Source organism: Ammospiza nelsoni, chromosome 7, assembly GCF_027579445.1.
Source record: "Ammospiza nelsoni isolate bAmmNel1 chromosome 7, bAmmNel1.pri, whole genome shotgun sequence".
In the NCBI taxonomy this organism is placed as follows: domain Eukaryota; kingdom Metazoa; phylum Chordata; class Aves; order Passeriformes; family Passerellidae; genus Ammospiza; species Ammospiza nelsoni.
This window is the reverse complement of record NC_080639.1, coordinates 9,619,037-9,634,621: the sequence shown is the minus strand read 5'-3', so window position 1 is coordinate 9,634,621 and position 15,585 is coordinate 9,619,037. Positions and strand designations below refer to the sequence as shown.

At 42.3% G+C, this 15,585-nt stretch overlaps 3 protein-coding genes across 5 annotated transcripts; 1 reads left to right on the top strand and 2 right to left on the bottom strand.

The window, feature by feature from the left end:
- The first annotated feature begins 993 nt into the window (after positions 1-993).
- On the top strand, positions 994-5,863 carry OSGEPL1 (O-sialoglycoprotein endopeptidase like 1). Of its 3 annotated transcripts, none has more exons than XM_059476051.1 (8): positions 994-1,246; positions 1,415-1,640; positions 2,271-2,658; positions 3,555-3,759; positions 3,840-3,988; positions 4,546-4,676; positions 4,809-4,880; positions 5,738-5,863. In XM_059476051.1, the coding sequence occupies exons 2-8, from the start codon at positions 1,429-1,431 to the stop codon at positions 5,826-5,828; spliced, it is 1,248 nt and encodes a 415-aa protein (XP_059332034.1). In that variant the 5' UTR covers positions 994-1,246; positions 1,415-1,428; the 3' UTR covers positions 5,829-5,863. The 3 variants fall into 3 exon arrangements, with proteins under 3 accessions (XP_059332034.1, XP_059332033.1, XP_059332032.1); XM_059476050.1 differs by having other exon boundaries at positions 1,391-1,640; XM_059476049.1 differs by having other exon boundaries at positions 994-1,640.
- Positions 5,031-9,812, bottom strand: ASNSD1 (asparagine synthetase domain containing 1). Its single transcript, XM_059476048.1, has 3 exons — positions 8,337-9,812; positions 7,306-7,487; positions 5,031-6,461 (listed from the first exon to the last, which is right to left on the bottom strand). Exons 1-3 carry the CDS (start codon positions 9,810-9,812, stop codon positions 6,200-6,202), a joined length of 1,920 nt encoding a protein of 639 aa, XP_059332031.1. The 3' UTR covers positions 5,031-6,199.
- ASDURF (ASNSD1 upstream open reading frame) lies at positions 9,676-12,810 on the bottom strand. Its single transcript, XM_059476052.1, has 4 exons — positions 12,664-12,810; positions 11,074-11,127; positions 10,484-10,559; positions 9,676-9,905 (listed from the first exon to the last, which is right to left on the bottom strand). The coding sequence occupies exons 1-4, from the start codon at positions 12,736-12,738 to the stop codon at positions 9,835-9,837; spliced, it is 276 nt and encodes a 91-aa protein (XP_059332035.1). The 5' UTR covers positions 12,739-12,810; the 3' UTR covers positions 9,676-9,834.
- Between the last annotated feature and the right edge of the window lie 2,775 nt (positions 12,811-15,585).

The window sequence follows — 15,585 nt, the reverse complement described above, 5'->3', positions numbered from 1 at the left end:
TACTTTTTTTCTACAGCAATTTTCCAGCTGTTTACTTTATTGATAAAGATGTTAAAAAAGGGTAATGAGTTATGAATTTTCTTTAGCAATTGGAAGTAATTATTTCTGTCTGTTGCTTGCACAGAAAGCGGTAACTGGCTGATTTTTAAATAATGACCATCACAAGGCTGTGCTGCCTTTGGGCAGGGACTGCAGGAGACGACCCGAACTTGGTGTCCCGAGGTCCGGGGTGCCTGGGGGCGGCTGGACAAAGCTTTGTGGAGGATTGCGGAGGAGTCCCCTGAAGGGATCTTTAGCTGATCAGAGTGACCGCGAGAAAAGTTCAAAAGTCTCTTTTCCCCGCCCGGCGCTTGAAGAAGGAGTCAGGGCTCTTCATTTCTCAGTCTCAAGGTTGTTTATTGTATCTTATCTATAAAATTCTCTTTCTGCCCAGCCAGGCAGCCAGCGGCACTCTGACCACCCTTGGGGCAGTGTTGTCTTTTTATACTACAAACTACGTATAACATATTTACAATTACTTTCCAATACCTATCACCTATGTTAGCCAGTGAACTTCTATTCTAAACCAATCCCAAAGTGCCAGCATCACAGCAGAAGATAGAGACCAAGAAGAAAAGAAGAAAGGCTAGACACGCCCAATTCCCTCCATCTTGTCCCCAAAACCCCCATTCTAAAAATCCCAAAATCTACCTTTTTCACCCTGTGGTAATTTTACTATTATACTATTTAAACTTCTGTGACTTTGAGGTCCTCATACAAAGCTGGTAATTTGCTCCACGGGCCATAATCAAATCCACAAGTGTTCTGGGCTGCGTGCCAGGGTCTCCGAGCCGCCCGGCAGGGGTCCCGGCAACTCCGGACACGCAGAGGGACGTGCTGGGTTCCGACGGTCCCCGCTCTCCGCACGGCGGCTGCGCCGGCCCGGAGCACCGCCCGCCTTCCCGGCGGGGCGGAGCCGAGCCCGGGGAGGGGGTGGCGACAGATCGCGACACGGGGAGGACGCGAGTGCGCCGCGACTCGGCTGGGACCGGGCAGTTCCGGCCGCCGCTCCTCTGGCCGGGGCTGGAGGATCCGCGGAGGTGGAGCCGAGCCTGTGACCCGGCGGAGCGGCCGGTCCTGCCCGCACGGCAGCGCTCCTGCTGCGGCCACGGGCCGGCTGTGACCTCCTTAGGGCTGCGACCTCCTTAGGGCTGCCAGAGGCACCGCCACCGAGCGTAGTGAGAAGCTCTCTTCACACGTAATTCAGGTAAAACAAGACCAGTTACCTCCCAGCTATTTTTTTCTTAGGGTCTTAAATGTCGTGTGTGGCCATTCATGACTTTAAAAGCTCTTCGGAAAATCAGAGCAGAACACGTGCTTGAAAACCATCCACTAATAATAAACTGTACAGTTCTCTTCTAAACGTAACCACCAGGTAGATTAAAAACAATGAGCAGCATTGCCAAAAGCGTTTTGCGGTCGGTGAAGCACGGCCGAGCTGCGTGGCTGAGGACCAGCTCTGCGCACTCTGGGAAGCGGCGTTTTCACAGGCTGGTTTTGGGAATAGAAACGAGCTGTGATGACACCGGCGCTGCTGTGGTGGATGAAGCTGGCTGTGTTCTGGGAGAAGCACTGCACTGTCAGAAGGAAGTTCATTTACAGTAAGAACAGACTTCTCTCAAGGCTTCTACCTTAAGAACGATTTTACTGTTATTGTTACTTATAATATCCATATGAAAGTCTTCCCTGCCCCATAAAACTCAATAAGTGGTGGGTAGATATGAAGATGTATTACTTTGGCCTCAACAAGTACTGCCTGAGATAGTAATAAGGGGGAGGAAATAAATGCCATGAATTTAACGAGTTTCCTCCAGTGTTTTCTTTCAAAGAGAGACAGATTACTTCTCTAGCTTGAATAAAAGATGAAAACATTGCTACAGTTAAAATCAGCAAATGTCTTGATTTTTTAAAGGAAAAATTAGTCAAATATAAGCATTGGTCGTTAAGAACATGAGCTGACAAGTGAGGGGTTGTGAATATTAAATTACATTGTTTTGGAACAGTGTTGAGATACATTTAAAAAGCATCTGTACCAAAAATGGGCAAGTTACATCCTTTCTGGCCTTGATAATTATGCTCCCTTCAGTGCCCTTGACACTAAACAAGGCATTTGAAAACGCACTAAGGAAACAGGCAGGATATGACGAGGTTAAGAGGTGCCTGAAAACTATTTTTATGGCATTCTATCTGCTATAAACCACCAATGCATTGCAATTCCTTGGTTTTACTAGATCAGGAGGAATAATTCCCGTGGTGGCACAGCAGCTTCACAGAGAAAACATCGACCGAGTGGTTCAAGAGGCCCTGAGTGCCAGCGGCGTTTCTGTGGCCGAGCTTGCGGCCGTGGCCACCACGGTGAAACCCGGGCTGGCTCTGAGCCTGGGCGTGGGGCTGCACTACAGCCGGGGCCTGGTCAGCAGGCACCAGAAACCCTTCATCCCCATCCATCACATGGAGGCTCACGCACTCACCATCAGGCTCACACATCCCCTGGAGTTCCCGTTCTTAGTTCTCCTCATCTCTGGAGGCCACTGTCTCTTGGCAGTAGCACAGGGAGTTTCAGATTTCCTCCTGCTTGGACAGTCCATCGACATCGCACCGGGTGACATGCTGGATAAGGTAATATCCCCTTTCCTTACCTTACCTTAGTGTTCTCTTCTTTTTATTGCTTTTATAATACATAATGGTAGTAATATCATCAGCCTGAGGACAGCAATTCAATGCAATACAAGTTTTGTGTAACTTTTTGTCTATTCTGAAATGCCATATATGTAAGATACGAAAGACCATTAAAAATGTACACAAAACATCAACTGTAATGTATGTACATTAATTGTATTTTAGCAAATAGGCAGCATAACCAAAACTGGTGTTGGATGTTTCATTGACACTGATTATACAAAGAAGTTGGTATTAATTAGAGAAGATTTATAGAGGTGTTTTATAGAGGTATTATTATGCTGTTTAGGTTTAAAACAGTGCATGTTAAAGCATTTCTAATTTTAGTTTTTTGGATTTGAAAAGCATGGTTTGGCCTTCAGAATCTTAAGTTTTCTGGGGCCCTAAATACAGTCTGTAAAGGTGGTCACTTAGGGCTTTGTTCTCAGCACTGTTTTTAAACAGTACTTGTGCATATTAATTAAAAAATTGGGGGAGTGCATGGAATGATAAAGAGGATTTTCAAAAGCTGAAACCAGCTTTGTTCCTGTGTATCTGGTAATACAGTATGGCAGACCGTGTGTGTTTCCTATAGCTTAAAAATGGAGTAATTAATATTTCCTGAAAAATTTGTTGATCCTCATGTTTGCCCAGATTGATCTAGAATTTCATTTCTGCATACTCCACGAAAAAAAATATCCTGCTGGACTGATGTTGTGTCTTACCCTTAGCATGCCCTGTTTGTAATTTCACATTGGATTGGATGTTTTGGTGTCACATTTTACCCCATAGACTGCGGTACGGTGATGCCATTGCAGGAGGAACTGATTCCAAGTCTGCTGTTTGTCATCTCTTAGGTGGCACGAAGGCTGTCTCTAAGCAAGCACCCAGAGTGCCACAGCATGGCTGGGGGGCAGGCCATAGAGCACTTGGCTCAGAGTGGGAACCAGGAGCGGCTCACCTTCCGACTGCCCATGCGGCAGTATCGCAACTGCGACTTCTCCTTCTCCGGACTGCAAAACATTGTCTATAATGCCATTGTGCAGAAAGAAAAAGAAGAAGGTATTTTTAGGCAGTCAGATACAAACTGAGCTTTTGACAACCTACACTCAGGAGCCCCCTTTGATGATATGCTTTTATAGGTATTCAGGAAGGTGAGATCCTGTCCTGTGTTAAGGATGTTGCTGCTGCTGTACAGCATGCAGTGGCTGTTCATATCATCCAGAGGACGTATCGAGCCATGATCTTCTGCATCAAAAACAGCATATTGCCATCAAAAAATGCCACTTTGGTGGGTATACCTTTTTTTTCCTTGGTATAGCTGACTCTATAACATCATTTGAAGATGCAGATGCCTTGTTGTACTTTGTATCTTTGACATATGAGGAGGATCTCAGTATGTATTATATTGTTAAAATACCAACAATATTGAAGTAACGGTCATATAAATATTTAGCTCTGGGTTTGAAGCTAGAGAGAGATTTTCTTACCATCTAATCTAACCTCCCAGAACAACTTGCCCTTGTGCTACCCAATACTTGATGGCTGTTCTAGTTACAGAACTATGGACGGGTTTAGCTTGGAAAGGACCTTAAGGATCATCCAGTTCTAACCCTCCTGCCATGGGCAAGGACACCTTCCATTAGACTGACCTGCTTCAGGAATGTCTTTTTGCATAATAAGCAAGCTTAGCATACTCTTTTCTGGTATGTTTTAATCTTAAATGCAGCATTATTATTATTCTGTAGAACTTCAACTGATAACCCTTGTCTAAACATGATGCTGGTTCTGTGTGACACATAAGTACTTTTGAGTTAATGCCTTTTTTTCTTTTTGAAATGCTCTAAGGTTGTATCAGGAGGAGTTGCAAGTAATCAGTACATCAGAAAAGTTCTACAGAATCTAGCAGATGCAAATGATTTTGCTTTGCTGTGTCCTCCTCCAAGACTCTGCACTGATAATGGTGTTATGATTGCATGGTAAGAGTTGTTTCTCTTTAACACACATTACAGGAGCACATGCAAAGTTGACATGAGAGTCAAGGAGCTCTTTGCGTGCTGATTGAACCAGAGTTGTGATGTACATTTTTCTGTAATTGCTTTGTTGCTCAGGAATGGCATTGAAAGGCTCCGTGCAGGGCTGGGGGTCCTTCACAGCACTGCTGGCGTCCGCTATGAGCCAAGGTAAGGGACTGACTGCTCATTCCCAGGCTCTGTCCTCACTGTAGGCTGGGAAAGGGGAACAGGTCACATGAAAAACAGGCACAAGCTGCTGAGGAGTCTCTCTGCAGCACAAAGAAATTTTAAAAGTTAAGGCAGTTTTAAATACAAATGATTGTGGCTGGTATTTATGTTTATTTTGGCTCAGAAATTTAATTTATCATACATCATAACAGTTCTATGTATTTTCCTACTATGATTGTATAGATGTTAGGCTTAAGGCCAAACAAAATGCAGATATTTCAAAAGTACCAGCTGGTCTTAAACTTTGGAATTTTTTCAGTTTTTTTTTTCCCTTTTCATTTTCAGAAAAAGAGATTTGGATGGTCTCGATGCAAAAAAAATGTATTACAGTTTTCAGATGAAAAATTATAAAATACTTCAAAAATAATTTGCTGTATATATTTCAGTGAATAAAAACCTAAGTTTTACTTGCTGTAGACAATGAATTATTTAAGGTTATCTTAGTAGTTACCTGTGAATCTCTAGTGTTTTACATTCATCAGCAGGACATAAAATGAATTATCAACTAAAATCAGAATCTAAATAGAACAACTGGCCCAGAAGATGGCTTTGAAAATCACAACTGTGTTTCTAGAGTTTGGAATGGCTACAAACACAAATATTTCCTCATTGTAAAGGTATTTCCAGGTGCAGCTTGAGATGGATTGTTTTAATGGTCACAGTCTTAGAAGTGCAGGGACTGTACTGAAATACTTTGACTCTCATGTAATTGTAAATGAGGTCTGTGAAGCTGTACATCTGTGTGATATGGCAATGGCAATGTTAATTTTTAACAAATACATAATTTTGTTTTCTAGAGCTCCCCTGGGAATTGATATTTCAAAAAGAGTTGAAGAAGATTCCATCAAGGTGCCAAAACTAAAAGAGATACGATGGTTGGCATCTTAAAAAGTAACTTAATAAAATAAATAGTTCAATGAAAACTGTTTCAATGCTGTTATGGTTAGGGACAATACTTGGATTACAAGTGTTGAAATCAGCTGTCAGAGGAACAAATGCTGTGTTGCAATCACCAAAGTAATTCCAGTTACTATAAACTAAGCATTCAGTATTAAAACAAAAAGCAGCATCTTAATATTAAAACAAAAAAAAAGCACAGGATGCATTCATAGTGAGTTCCTTGTACACACACACATGTACAACTCTGATTATTAATAATTATGCCCAAGTGTGTAAAAAAAGCCCAGACCAAACATTGTAAGAAAACTTGATTTACTGACTTTGTGTATAGAATAAATGCAACATCTCCAGATACAGCTCTACAATGCATCTACTGAAAGTAACTTCAGCCTGCTGCATGTGTCAGATGCTTTTTCACTGTTGCTCTCTAGTTTTGCAATCCGAGATCCAAACTGTACTGCCCTTTTTGGCAAAACAGCTGAGGCTGTCAGGCCCAGCTCCTTGGCTGCAAGGCGCAGAATCAGTTTCTCGCCAATTCCTCGAGGTAAGGTCAAATCAGCTTTTTCTGAGACAGGCAGAGAATTGAGGAATGAGACAACATCTTCATCAAGAAAAGGAAACCTGAAAGAGAGATTTACATGGGTAAAAACCCTTTAAAAATTCTATAGGAATAATCGTGGTTTTCCCCTTTACCACATACAAAGACTGAGTGAAACTACACTGTAACTTTGAAACAAAAAGATTTACACAACAAATGCTGGTATCATTCTGAATTTCAGGCTTTCACACCTAATCATGTGCATGCTTAAGAGCACTGCACATCCCCCACTGCAACTGTTCTTGTGCTGAACTGAAAATGTGCAACTAAGATTTGGAAAAATATTGGCACAAAGATCACATGAGAAAACCTTTCATGCACCTGAGTGGCCTCTGCTCCTGGACAACACCTAAGGAATTTTTTTCAAGTTGATGGTAGCATGGAGAAGTAGGCACAAATAAAATGATTCTTCAACTCTTCGGACTTAACAGCCAGGAAATGTGGTGGATATTGACTATGCTTTACTGCAGGGATAGGAATATACAGTTCCTGTTACACTGTCTTTCTCCAGAGACACTCCCCGAAGGTCCACACCAGAACACTTCAAAGTTGTGCAAAGTCTGTTTAGCTTAAAATGATAAAACCAGCTAGAATTTGCCTATTTCAACATCTGTTGTTTCTTCTTAAAACCTCTAGATGGAAATCAAATTGCTAAATTTCCTTAAGTAAACTCTTCCACAATATACTACAGACCACTTTTTAAAAAAACAAAACCAAAAACTGCACAACACAGTACACATTAACAAAATTGCAGCCCAAGTAGAGACAATAAAACACACAGAAGTTTCAATTAAGAATTTGTTAGGGGTGTGAAAAACTGCATCTAACCAGCAAAATCAGTTTTGCTCTGAGTCAAAACAGTAATACCTGGCTTCTTTTCCATGATCACCGATGATCCTGTCATCTCTGCCCAGATTTCGAGAAGAAATGCGCCCTAACTCCATTTCAAGTTCTTTATTAAGACCCTCTAAGCCATCTTTGGTAAAGCAAACACGATGTCTAGAGTACCCAGCAAGCTGCTCATCTGCTCCAATTCCTGTAAGCACAACCTGAGGAAACAGAATAGAAGAAATCTTAGTATCAATGCAAGTTAATTTGTAACAGACTTTAAAGGTTTAACTACATTTTAAGGAGAAATTTAATACACATCTTTTAAAAGTATTACTTATCAGAATGGGCTGTGCCTTACACATATACAAAGCCTAAAACAATTCCCAGTACAGTCATTGGTAACTTAAATTATGAGACCTTAAAGTACACACAAATATTGCTAGTGGAGCAAGGAAAAAAACGTGAAAATAATGCCATATGTATCACAAATACACCAGTATATTTGAAGAATGTCTTTGTTAGTTTCTGTGATAATAAACAGCATTTGTTAAACACCAACCTTTAAAAATTATTGCCAAAGTCAATATGTCATATGTTGTAGTTACCTGAATGTACACCCAGAGTACTATTCATTTACCAGCTACATTACACAAAGTAAAAATGACTTATACTACTCAGTAAGTACAGTAAAATGTTTTATCAAGAGAAAAAACACTATTGCATCTGGCCCATTACTGTGCCTTCAACAGCTGAAATCAAACAGTTCCTTCAGGAACAGAGAAGTGAGAAATCAGAAACAAAAATTATAGATGGTGGTTATTTGTTTCCATTGGATATTGTTGCATATCCAAGCTCACTGAAAAGCCATGCACATTACATGACAAGAGAACTGAATGTGATTTTTAATTCTAGAATTACACAAATTATATAATTATAGAATATTCTACATTCTGACATAATTTCAGAAGCCTCATGAATAGGAAAAATCCCAGCTGATTTCTAAAACAAGAAAACTGCTTTTACATGCAGAAGTCAAACACTAGGCAGAAAATAAAACAAAACAGTACCTTTGCAGGACTTTTATATGGTTTCAGTTCTCCTTGGTTACTAATGAAGCCCTCTCCTCTGGAAGCAAACCAAATTGCACAGCCAATACTGTCATCCAAGACTGTATCCAGTGGATAGATTAAGTAATAAATATGCTCTTTTCTCATTTTTTTCAATTCCTCTAATGTAACATTAATTTCCACAAAGTTCCAGGTTCTTGAAGGGTTAATGGCTTCTAATTCCTTCAGTCCTGCCCTACCAGTGATTCTGTCAGGAACATCAAAGCAGGATGAATGAGTACCAGTGTCAGCAGCAGGATCTTGACAGCTTTCTTGAGGACAAAGCAAATCAAGCTGTACTTCATGGCCAGTTTGTCTTTTAGTGGTTCCCCTGTGCTTAGCTTGCTCTTTCATCATGAAAGCTACATTAAGAAGATCAATTGGCTCTTCCAAAGGCACATGTTTATCAGCCAGGGCTGCAATAACCATAGAGTCAATGCCACCAGAAAAGAGCACTGCAATATGTGCTCTCTTATGAGACATGCTTGGAACTTCTCTTGTTATCTGATCTGGATCTCTACAGAGACACAGGACTCGTCTCTTGACTGCTTCATTTAAAACATCAATAAACTGACAGGCTAAGTTTTTCTTGTGTTCCTCTGCAAGAAATTCTTGAAGGGTTTCTACAGAAACCACACCGTTAATATTGCTAAAATTAGAGCTTGGACATGCACTTGAAGCTTTAGAAACTGTTTTATTTAAGGGGATGACTGGTGCTCTAAGATTTGATTCATTCAGCACGAGATGTACATGGTTTGGTAAGTCTTTTGACACTTGGTCAAGAACATTAATGCATTTTTCTTCTACTGCTTTCTCTCTGCAGCTGTACTTCCATGGAAACAATGTTAAAGACAAAGATTTAGTTGCTGCACAAGCTTTGAGATCAATTTTGAAAATTCCACATGCTGGGACTTCTTGCCATTGGCTGCCTGATTCAGTACAACCACTTACAGATGAGAGACAGAAAGCTCTGTCAACCTCATTACTGAACTGCCAAAGCAAACTACGACGGCCAAAGTAATCTCTGCCAAACCATAAACTGTGGCTGGGTGCTTCATAATAAATAAAAGCCCAGGGACCCTGAAGTGATGAGAAGAGTGACAGAATGTCCATTTCACTGCTGCATGAAGCCAGGTGATGAAACACTACTTCAGTGTCATTCTCTAGATTTCCTACATGCACTCCACTGAAAATTTCTCCATTCCAAAGAAAAACATTGTTATTGGCATCTTCCAGAGGCTGAGGAGTCACCAGTCCCCTCATGTGAAGTACGTGGCCTGAAAACACACATTGATAAGAGAGATCAGACACAGTTTTTATCAACTCTTGGCTACTGTCTGGGCCTCTTCTTCTTAGATGGCAGAGGATGTCTTCACTGAGGAAATCATGGATCGCACGCTGGCTGCACAAGGTAACAACACAGCAAATGCCACACATTGCAACGGGGAATTCACATCAACTACTTCTTGATTTTAGCCTTTTCTGAATTTTCCAGCTCCTGATGTGCCTTCTTTAATTCATCTAATGTGTCTGTGTAAGAGAAAATTACACAAAAAATCAGTTTCACAAAAAGGAACATTTATGCATAGGTAAATTTCAGTGTATATCTACAACATTAATAATTCCAGCCACTTGTTCAATTAAAGTGATAAACATAAAACACTAATTAAGCAAAGAGCTATGTTTGTGTTCCATCACTACTAACACAAGCTATTTAAGCTTGCTGTAGCATATTCCTCTTTAATTATACAAAGATGATGATTTTTTTTCCAAAGAAAGCCACAGTGCAACAGGAGAATGGCCAACTCTTATATAATCACTATGACTTCAGCATTTGTAGTAGGAAAAGGGAACTGATGATAAAAATGGCAATGCTATTAACCCAAATCAAAGCAAAGAGAAGCAGCAATTGTTCACTCCAAAAAATTAGATTTATACTTCTAAATTTATACTCTTCTAATGCTTGTCCCATTATCACCTCTATTATGCATTCTCCTATTACTCTATATTGGACACACAGCTGCAGTTTTTAGCATGCCTTTGAAATCAGCTACAAATGCAACTTTTAAACATTAACAATTTGAGATACTTTTACACTGCAAACTTACTTTTGGACTGAGACAGCATTTCTGTCCGGTCTGCAAGGAAGAATATGTTGCTGTTGGGTTGCTGCTTATAAACTTTCTGTAAAACAAAACCCACACTGTATTAAGTCAAAGCAGCAGATTCTGGACCCACACTGCAGCAGAAGCTGCTGTGGGTCCAAAGAGACACTCCTGGTATAAAAGTGAAGGGGTAAGTTCTGCCACGTGAACCAGCATTTTAATGCTGTACCATCAAAAGCATTTAATGCTCAACCTAAGACAAATCTGAATTTCTCTTTTCCTCATCCACAAGGGATCACATTCTATTTTAAACAAATGCACAGAAAAAGTAAGAATACTTCATGAATCCGAACATCTTAATGAAATAACTCAAATAAAACATAAAAAAGCAAAAATCCCCAACACTGCCCAAGTATACATAACCAAATAATTTGCAGGACAAATTATTCTGAGCACACCTGACCACATGTTTATTAAAATCTGGATTACAACAAATTAAAGACAGTATGCTCTGATTCTGTTGCCCCTCTTGCCTTTATGTTTATTTCTCTGCTAAAATAAAATAGTTAAAAGCAAATTTGTAAAACCCTTACCCGGTTCTTCTTCAAATTAGAGAGCTCATCAACTACAACCTTCTGCTCCTTAATCTGAAAGGCAAAAGATTCATTTGAATTTAATGAATAAAAATAAGACATCATAGTATAATCCTAGTGGTGAGCATGTCTACTGATATTTTAAGACAGCAACATGCATGTCAAGCTGAATCACTAAAGTAAGTATAACAGTTATATACTTAATTTCTCTAGAAACAGGCTATTTTGCATGCATTGGTATTTCTCCTACCTTCAAAAGCCACAAAGTGAGGTCAGCCAAACTGAATGTGCCACACTGAAACTGCAACTTTTCCAGGAGCTACATCAATCTCTTGTACCTACACACCAACAAGGCAGAGCAGCAGAGCCATCCTCTGCTATGGACTAAACCACTTAGGCTGAACAGAAGTGACAACCTGCAGCTCTGTGATGTCCCAGTTTTGCAGCTTCCAGGCAATCAAAAACATCACTGTCCCTATATGTGGCCATGCAGAAGTATTTTTCATTAAATATAATCACATAATGTTAAGGGGTTGCAAAGGACTTTAAAGATCATCTAGTCCCAGCCTGCCCCGTGCCACGGGCAGGGACACACCCAACTAGACCTGGCTGCTCCTGGCCTTGAACACTTCCAGGGTTGGGGCATCCACAGCTTCTCAACATGTGAGTGCCTCACCATTCTCACAGCAAAGAATGTCTGCCTAGTACCTAACCCAAATCTGCCCTCTTTCAATTTGTACATATTGCTCCTTGTCTTATCACTACAGTTCCTTACAAAGAGCCCCTTCTCTGGCTTCCCTGTGGGCCCTATTGGAACACTGGCAGGTTGATATGAGGTTTTTTGGAGTGAAAGTTTCACAGGCTTGGTTTATTGCATACTGAACAGAGCTGTGGGTATCAGGGAAGACGGAGTGGATAAATGAGAGGACCAGCCTTTATGGCTGAAATCCCTTGGGACATTTTGGGCAGACAAAGCTGAACAGGGCTAGAAGGAAGCCATATGAGAAGCAGGTGAGGTTACTTGGAGGGGACACCTCACAGCACTCTTCAAGTTCCTTAGGCAGGAAAGTGGAGGGGCAGACACTGATCTTTTCTCCCTGGTGACCAGCGACAGTACCACAGGAAACAGCCTGGAGCTGGGTCAGGGGATGTTCAGATTGGATACCAGGAACAGGTTCTTCACCCAGAGGGTGGCTGGGCACTGAACTCCCCACTGAAAGCGGTGACAGCACCAGCCTGACACAGTTCACATAGCTTTTCGAGAATGTGCTCAGGCACATGCTGATTCCTGGTGTGTACTGCGCAGCGCAGGAGTTAGACTTGACCATAGCACGTCTCCTGAAACTCCCGATAGTCTGTGAGAAAAACCTCACTGCGCCTCACTTGGCATTTCAAGCAGTAAGACCCAAAATACCGATCTGGCGAGCGAGCTATCAGCGAGGCAACACGGGCTCGCAAAATGCAGGCCGCTCTCGGGGCCCGAGGGCACAGCCTTGGGCACAGGAACCCCGGTCCCTGGCAGCACCCGCCCTCCTCTGCCTCACACTGCTGCACCCCAGGCGACAGGCTCCGGGGACCGCCTCTGCTCACCCTTCGGCTCAGCTCCTCCTTGTGGCGCAGCGCCGCGCTCTCCCCATCTTCCAGCCGCGGCGGCCGCCCCGACATGGCCCCGGCGGGCAGCGGGCGCGCTCACCCGGCAGCGGCGACAGCCCCGCTTCCGACACACACACACCGGAACCAGCCGCACCAGGCGCATGCGCGCAGGCGGGGCCGCGCACAACACCGCCAATCAGCAGGCGCGGGCGAGCGCGCGCCCGACGGGGCGCCAATCAGCAGGCGCGGCAGAGCGCGCGCCCGACGAGGCGCCAATCAGCAGGCGCGGCAGAGCACGCGCGGGCGCGCGGGCGCGCGGGCCGGGCGGCGGGAATCGTGAGGGGGCTCGCGCCCCCTCACGGGGGCAGGCGGGAGTGTCGGGCGGGCCGGAGCTCCGGGAGCCGCGTCCCGGAGCGCGTCGGGACAGGCCCAAGGTGGAGAAGATGTTTGGAATGAGGCTTGGAAACTGTGCTCCGTGTGGAGTGTGTCGGCTTGGTGTGGTGCGACCCCGAGCTGCTGTCGTGCAGAGGGTTCTCAAACCCCCTTAAGCAGTTTGCTTAAAGGTATTCCAGAAGAGATATGAATCATACACTATTTACAGATATTAGGATCATATATTTCATTTTGTTCATCATTAGGACATGTTCCTACAAGAAAGGTAGACAGGGACTTTTTAGAGGGGCATGTAGTGACAGGACAAGGGAGAATGTATTCACATTGACAGAGGGCAGGTTTAGATCAGATACTTGATGGAAATTGTCTACACAGAGGATGTGAGACACTTGCAGAGAACCTGAGGCAGCTCCATCCTTGCAAGTGTTCAAGGCCAGGCTACACAGGGCTCTCAGACCATGGTAGGGGGTTGAAATGAGATAATTTTTAAGGTCCCTTCCAACCCACAGCATTCCAGGATTCTATGATTTTATTATTATACAAGATGTATGTTTAAGACTATCCACCTAAGATGATCCTAACATTTGTCTCTTCCATTCTACTATAGATGTGTCATAGTGATGCATATGTCTACCGTCTTAAAAAATACATAATTGTCTCATTTTTATCCCTCTCCTTCTTTCTAAACATTGCATAATTATTCTAAGCGCGCAAGAGTAATCCAAACTCACAGACCAATTGCTACCAATTGCTCAGTTGTAGGATTTTATGTGATTTCTATCCCACTTGTGGTCCTCCTGGTACTGACTGCGGTGCAAATATAGTTCAAATCTTCATGAACCATTTGAAATATCTGCAGGTTTAGTAAGAGAGGTAGGAGTGGTTTTTTGCTTTAATCACACATAATCATATATATTATATATTTTTATAATACTTAGAGTTTGTGACCAAGATTGCACCTTGGTTGTATCCGTGAGCTTGGTTGGGATGTCTGTGATGTTGATCAAAACTTTTGGCAGCAGTGTAGGAAGAGCAAGGATTTTGCCTCCTAGCAGAAGGATGAAGGAAGACAATTTGGCTAGAAGAATATTTGGCAATACACTTACTTGCAAAAGCTGTGCTTATTTGCTTTTAACAGAGAGAGAAACTGAGGTTACACTTGCCTAAAAGGTCAGTCTTGCCCTTCTGTCCACTTTAACCCACACTTGTGCCTCCAGCCTTGCCCCACCATGGCTGGGTGTGGGGCTGTGTGCTGGGACAGCTGAGGAGCTGCTCTGTTTTTCTCAGCAGTGCCCAGTGCTGCTGTGTCGGGAGTTTAGTTCAAGCATGGCTTAAAGAAAAAGGCCATGAAGCCATGCAATTGAGAGAAAAGTAAAAGGCAGTTGCGAAGCAGTTCCAAAAGCAGTTCCCAGCCTGATTACTATAAACAATTAGACTCTCTCAGGCATCACTCTATAAACAATAAGGTTCTCAGGCAGTCTTCCCATAACAAGCAAACACCCTCTCTGGGAAAAGATGGCACCCTGGGAACAGATGTGGAAGTTTTGGGAACCTTTCATATCACAGTGGGAACACTGGTTTTATTTTGTGTAAACAATCAGCGGTATTGTAAAACAAAAGGAGTGGTTAGAGTTTTCTCTGTTAGCCTATCGTAAACCTGGATTTTGGAATATGCATGAAGTTAATTAACACTGTTATTTAAAGTGACTGATCGATCAATAAATTGGAGTTCGATGCATTATAGGATGGTCGTTCTCCCCTCACTTCAACACTGCTGTGATTTTGGGAGTTGTTTCCCAGGGGATGGGGTAGTTCTGGGGCTTGTGCCTCAACTTCTAGAAGAAGTAGACATATCTGGGTCACACAGATCAGTTTTGGTGCTGTTGCTCAGTGTGCTTTGTGGTTTGGCACTGCTGTTCTGGTGAGTAATGTGTTTAATCTGAGGAACTCCCAACCCTCTGCTGCCCAGGTTTTATTTGTTGTTCATATGTTACAAAGGTTGATGATCAAGTAACCCAGTAGTCAAAGTATAATTTCTGTACTGATTATCCTTTTTATGTTCAGTAATAAATGCAGTTAATGTTTATCAAAACCCCATCACTCAGTGTTATTAATTGTTTCAGAAGAGTGATGGTAATGGTTTTGAGGCATAATAGAAAAGGTGGAATGGGTTTAACTTCTAGTCTTACCACAAATTGATGATTCTTCTACTGATATAGAGGGGGCTTTTGATCCTTTAAAAATGAATGAATTCCTGTGACAAGATCACTCCTGAAATTACAGCTGACAGCTAAGTGGGAAATGTCATTCAGTGACACATCTCTGGTCATCCTGCTTCTGTCTGTGTGTCTGAGAACACCTCTAGTGCTCTTAACTATTTTTCTTTTAGTAACATAAAACTGTTTCTGGATGTTAATAATGTCTGACACAATGTTAATAAAATATCAAGGAGTATTTCAGTCTTTAAAGCCCTCACCTTCTCAGTATCTGGCATCTCTAAAAATATAAAAATAACACAAATTACCC

Bases quoted from the DNA above. Each gene is read 5' to 3' on its own strand.
- OSGEPL1 (XM_059476051.1), top strand. From the start codon at position 1,429: ATGAGCAGCATTGCCAAAAGCGTTTTGCGGTCGGTGAAGCACGGCCGA. The intron at 1,641-2,270 runs GTAAGAACAGAC...TGGTTTTACTAG, and splicing joins CAGAAGGAAGTTCATTTACA to ATCAGGAGGAATAATTCCCG. The intron at 4,881-5,737 runs GTAAGGGACTGA...TTTGTTTTCTAG, and splicing joins GGCGTCCGCTATGAGCCAAG to AGCTCCCCTGGGAATTGATA.
- ASNSD1 (XM_059476048.1), bottom strand. From the start codon at position 9,812: ATGTGTGGCATTTGCTGTGTTGTTACCTTGTGCAGCCAGCGTGCGATC. The intron at 7,488-8,336 runs GTACTGTTTTGT...CTGTTTCCTCAG, and splicing joins CATATAAAAGTCCTGCAAAG to GTTGTGCTTACAGGAATTGG. The intron at 6,462-7,305 runs GTATTACTGTTT...TCTCTCTTTCAG, and splicing joins GATCATGGAAAAGAAGCCAG to GTTTCCTTTTCTTGATGAAG.
- ASDURF (XM_059476052.1), bottom strand. From the start codon at position 12,738: ATGTCGGGGCGGCCGCCGCGGCTGGAAGATGGGGAGAGCGCGGCGCTG. The intron at 11,128-12,663 runs GTGAGCAGAGGC...TTTGCCTTTCAG, and splicing joins AGGAGGAGCTGAGCCGAAGG to ATTAAGGAGCAGAAGGTTGT. The intron at 10,560-11,073 runs GTAAGGGTTTTA...TTTGTTTTACAG, and splicing joins CTAATTTGAAGAAGAACCGG to AAAGTTTATAAGCAGCAACC.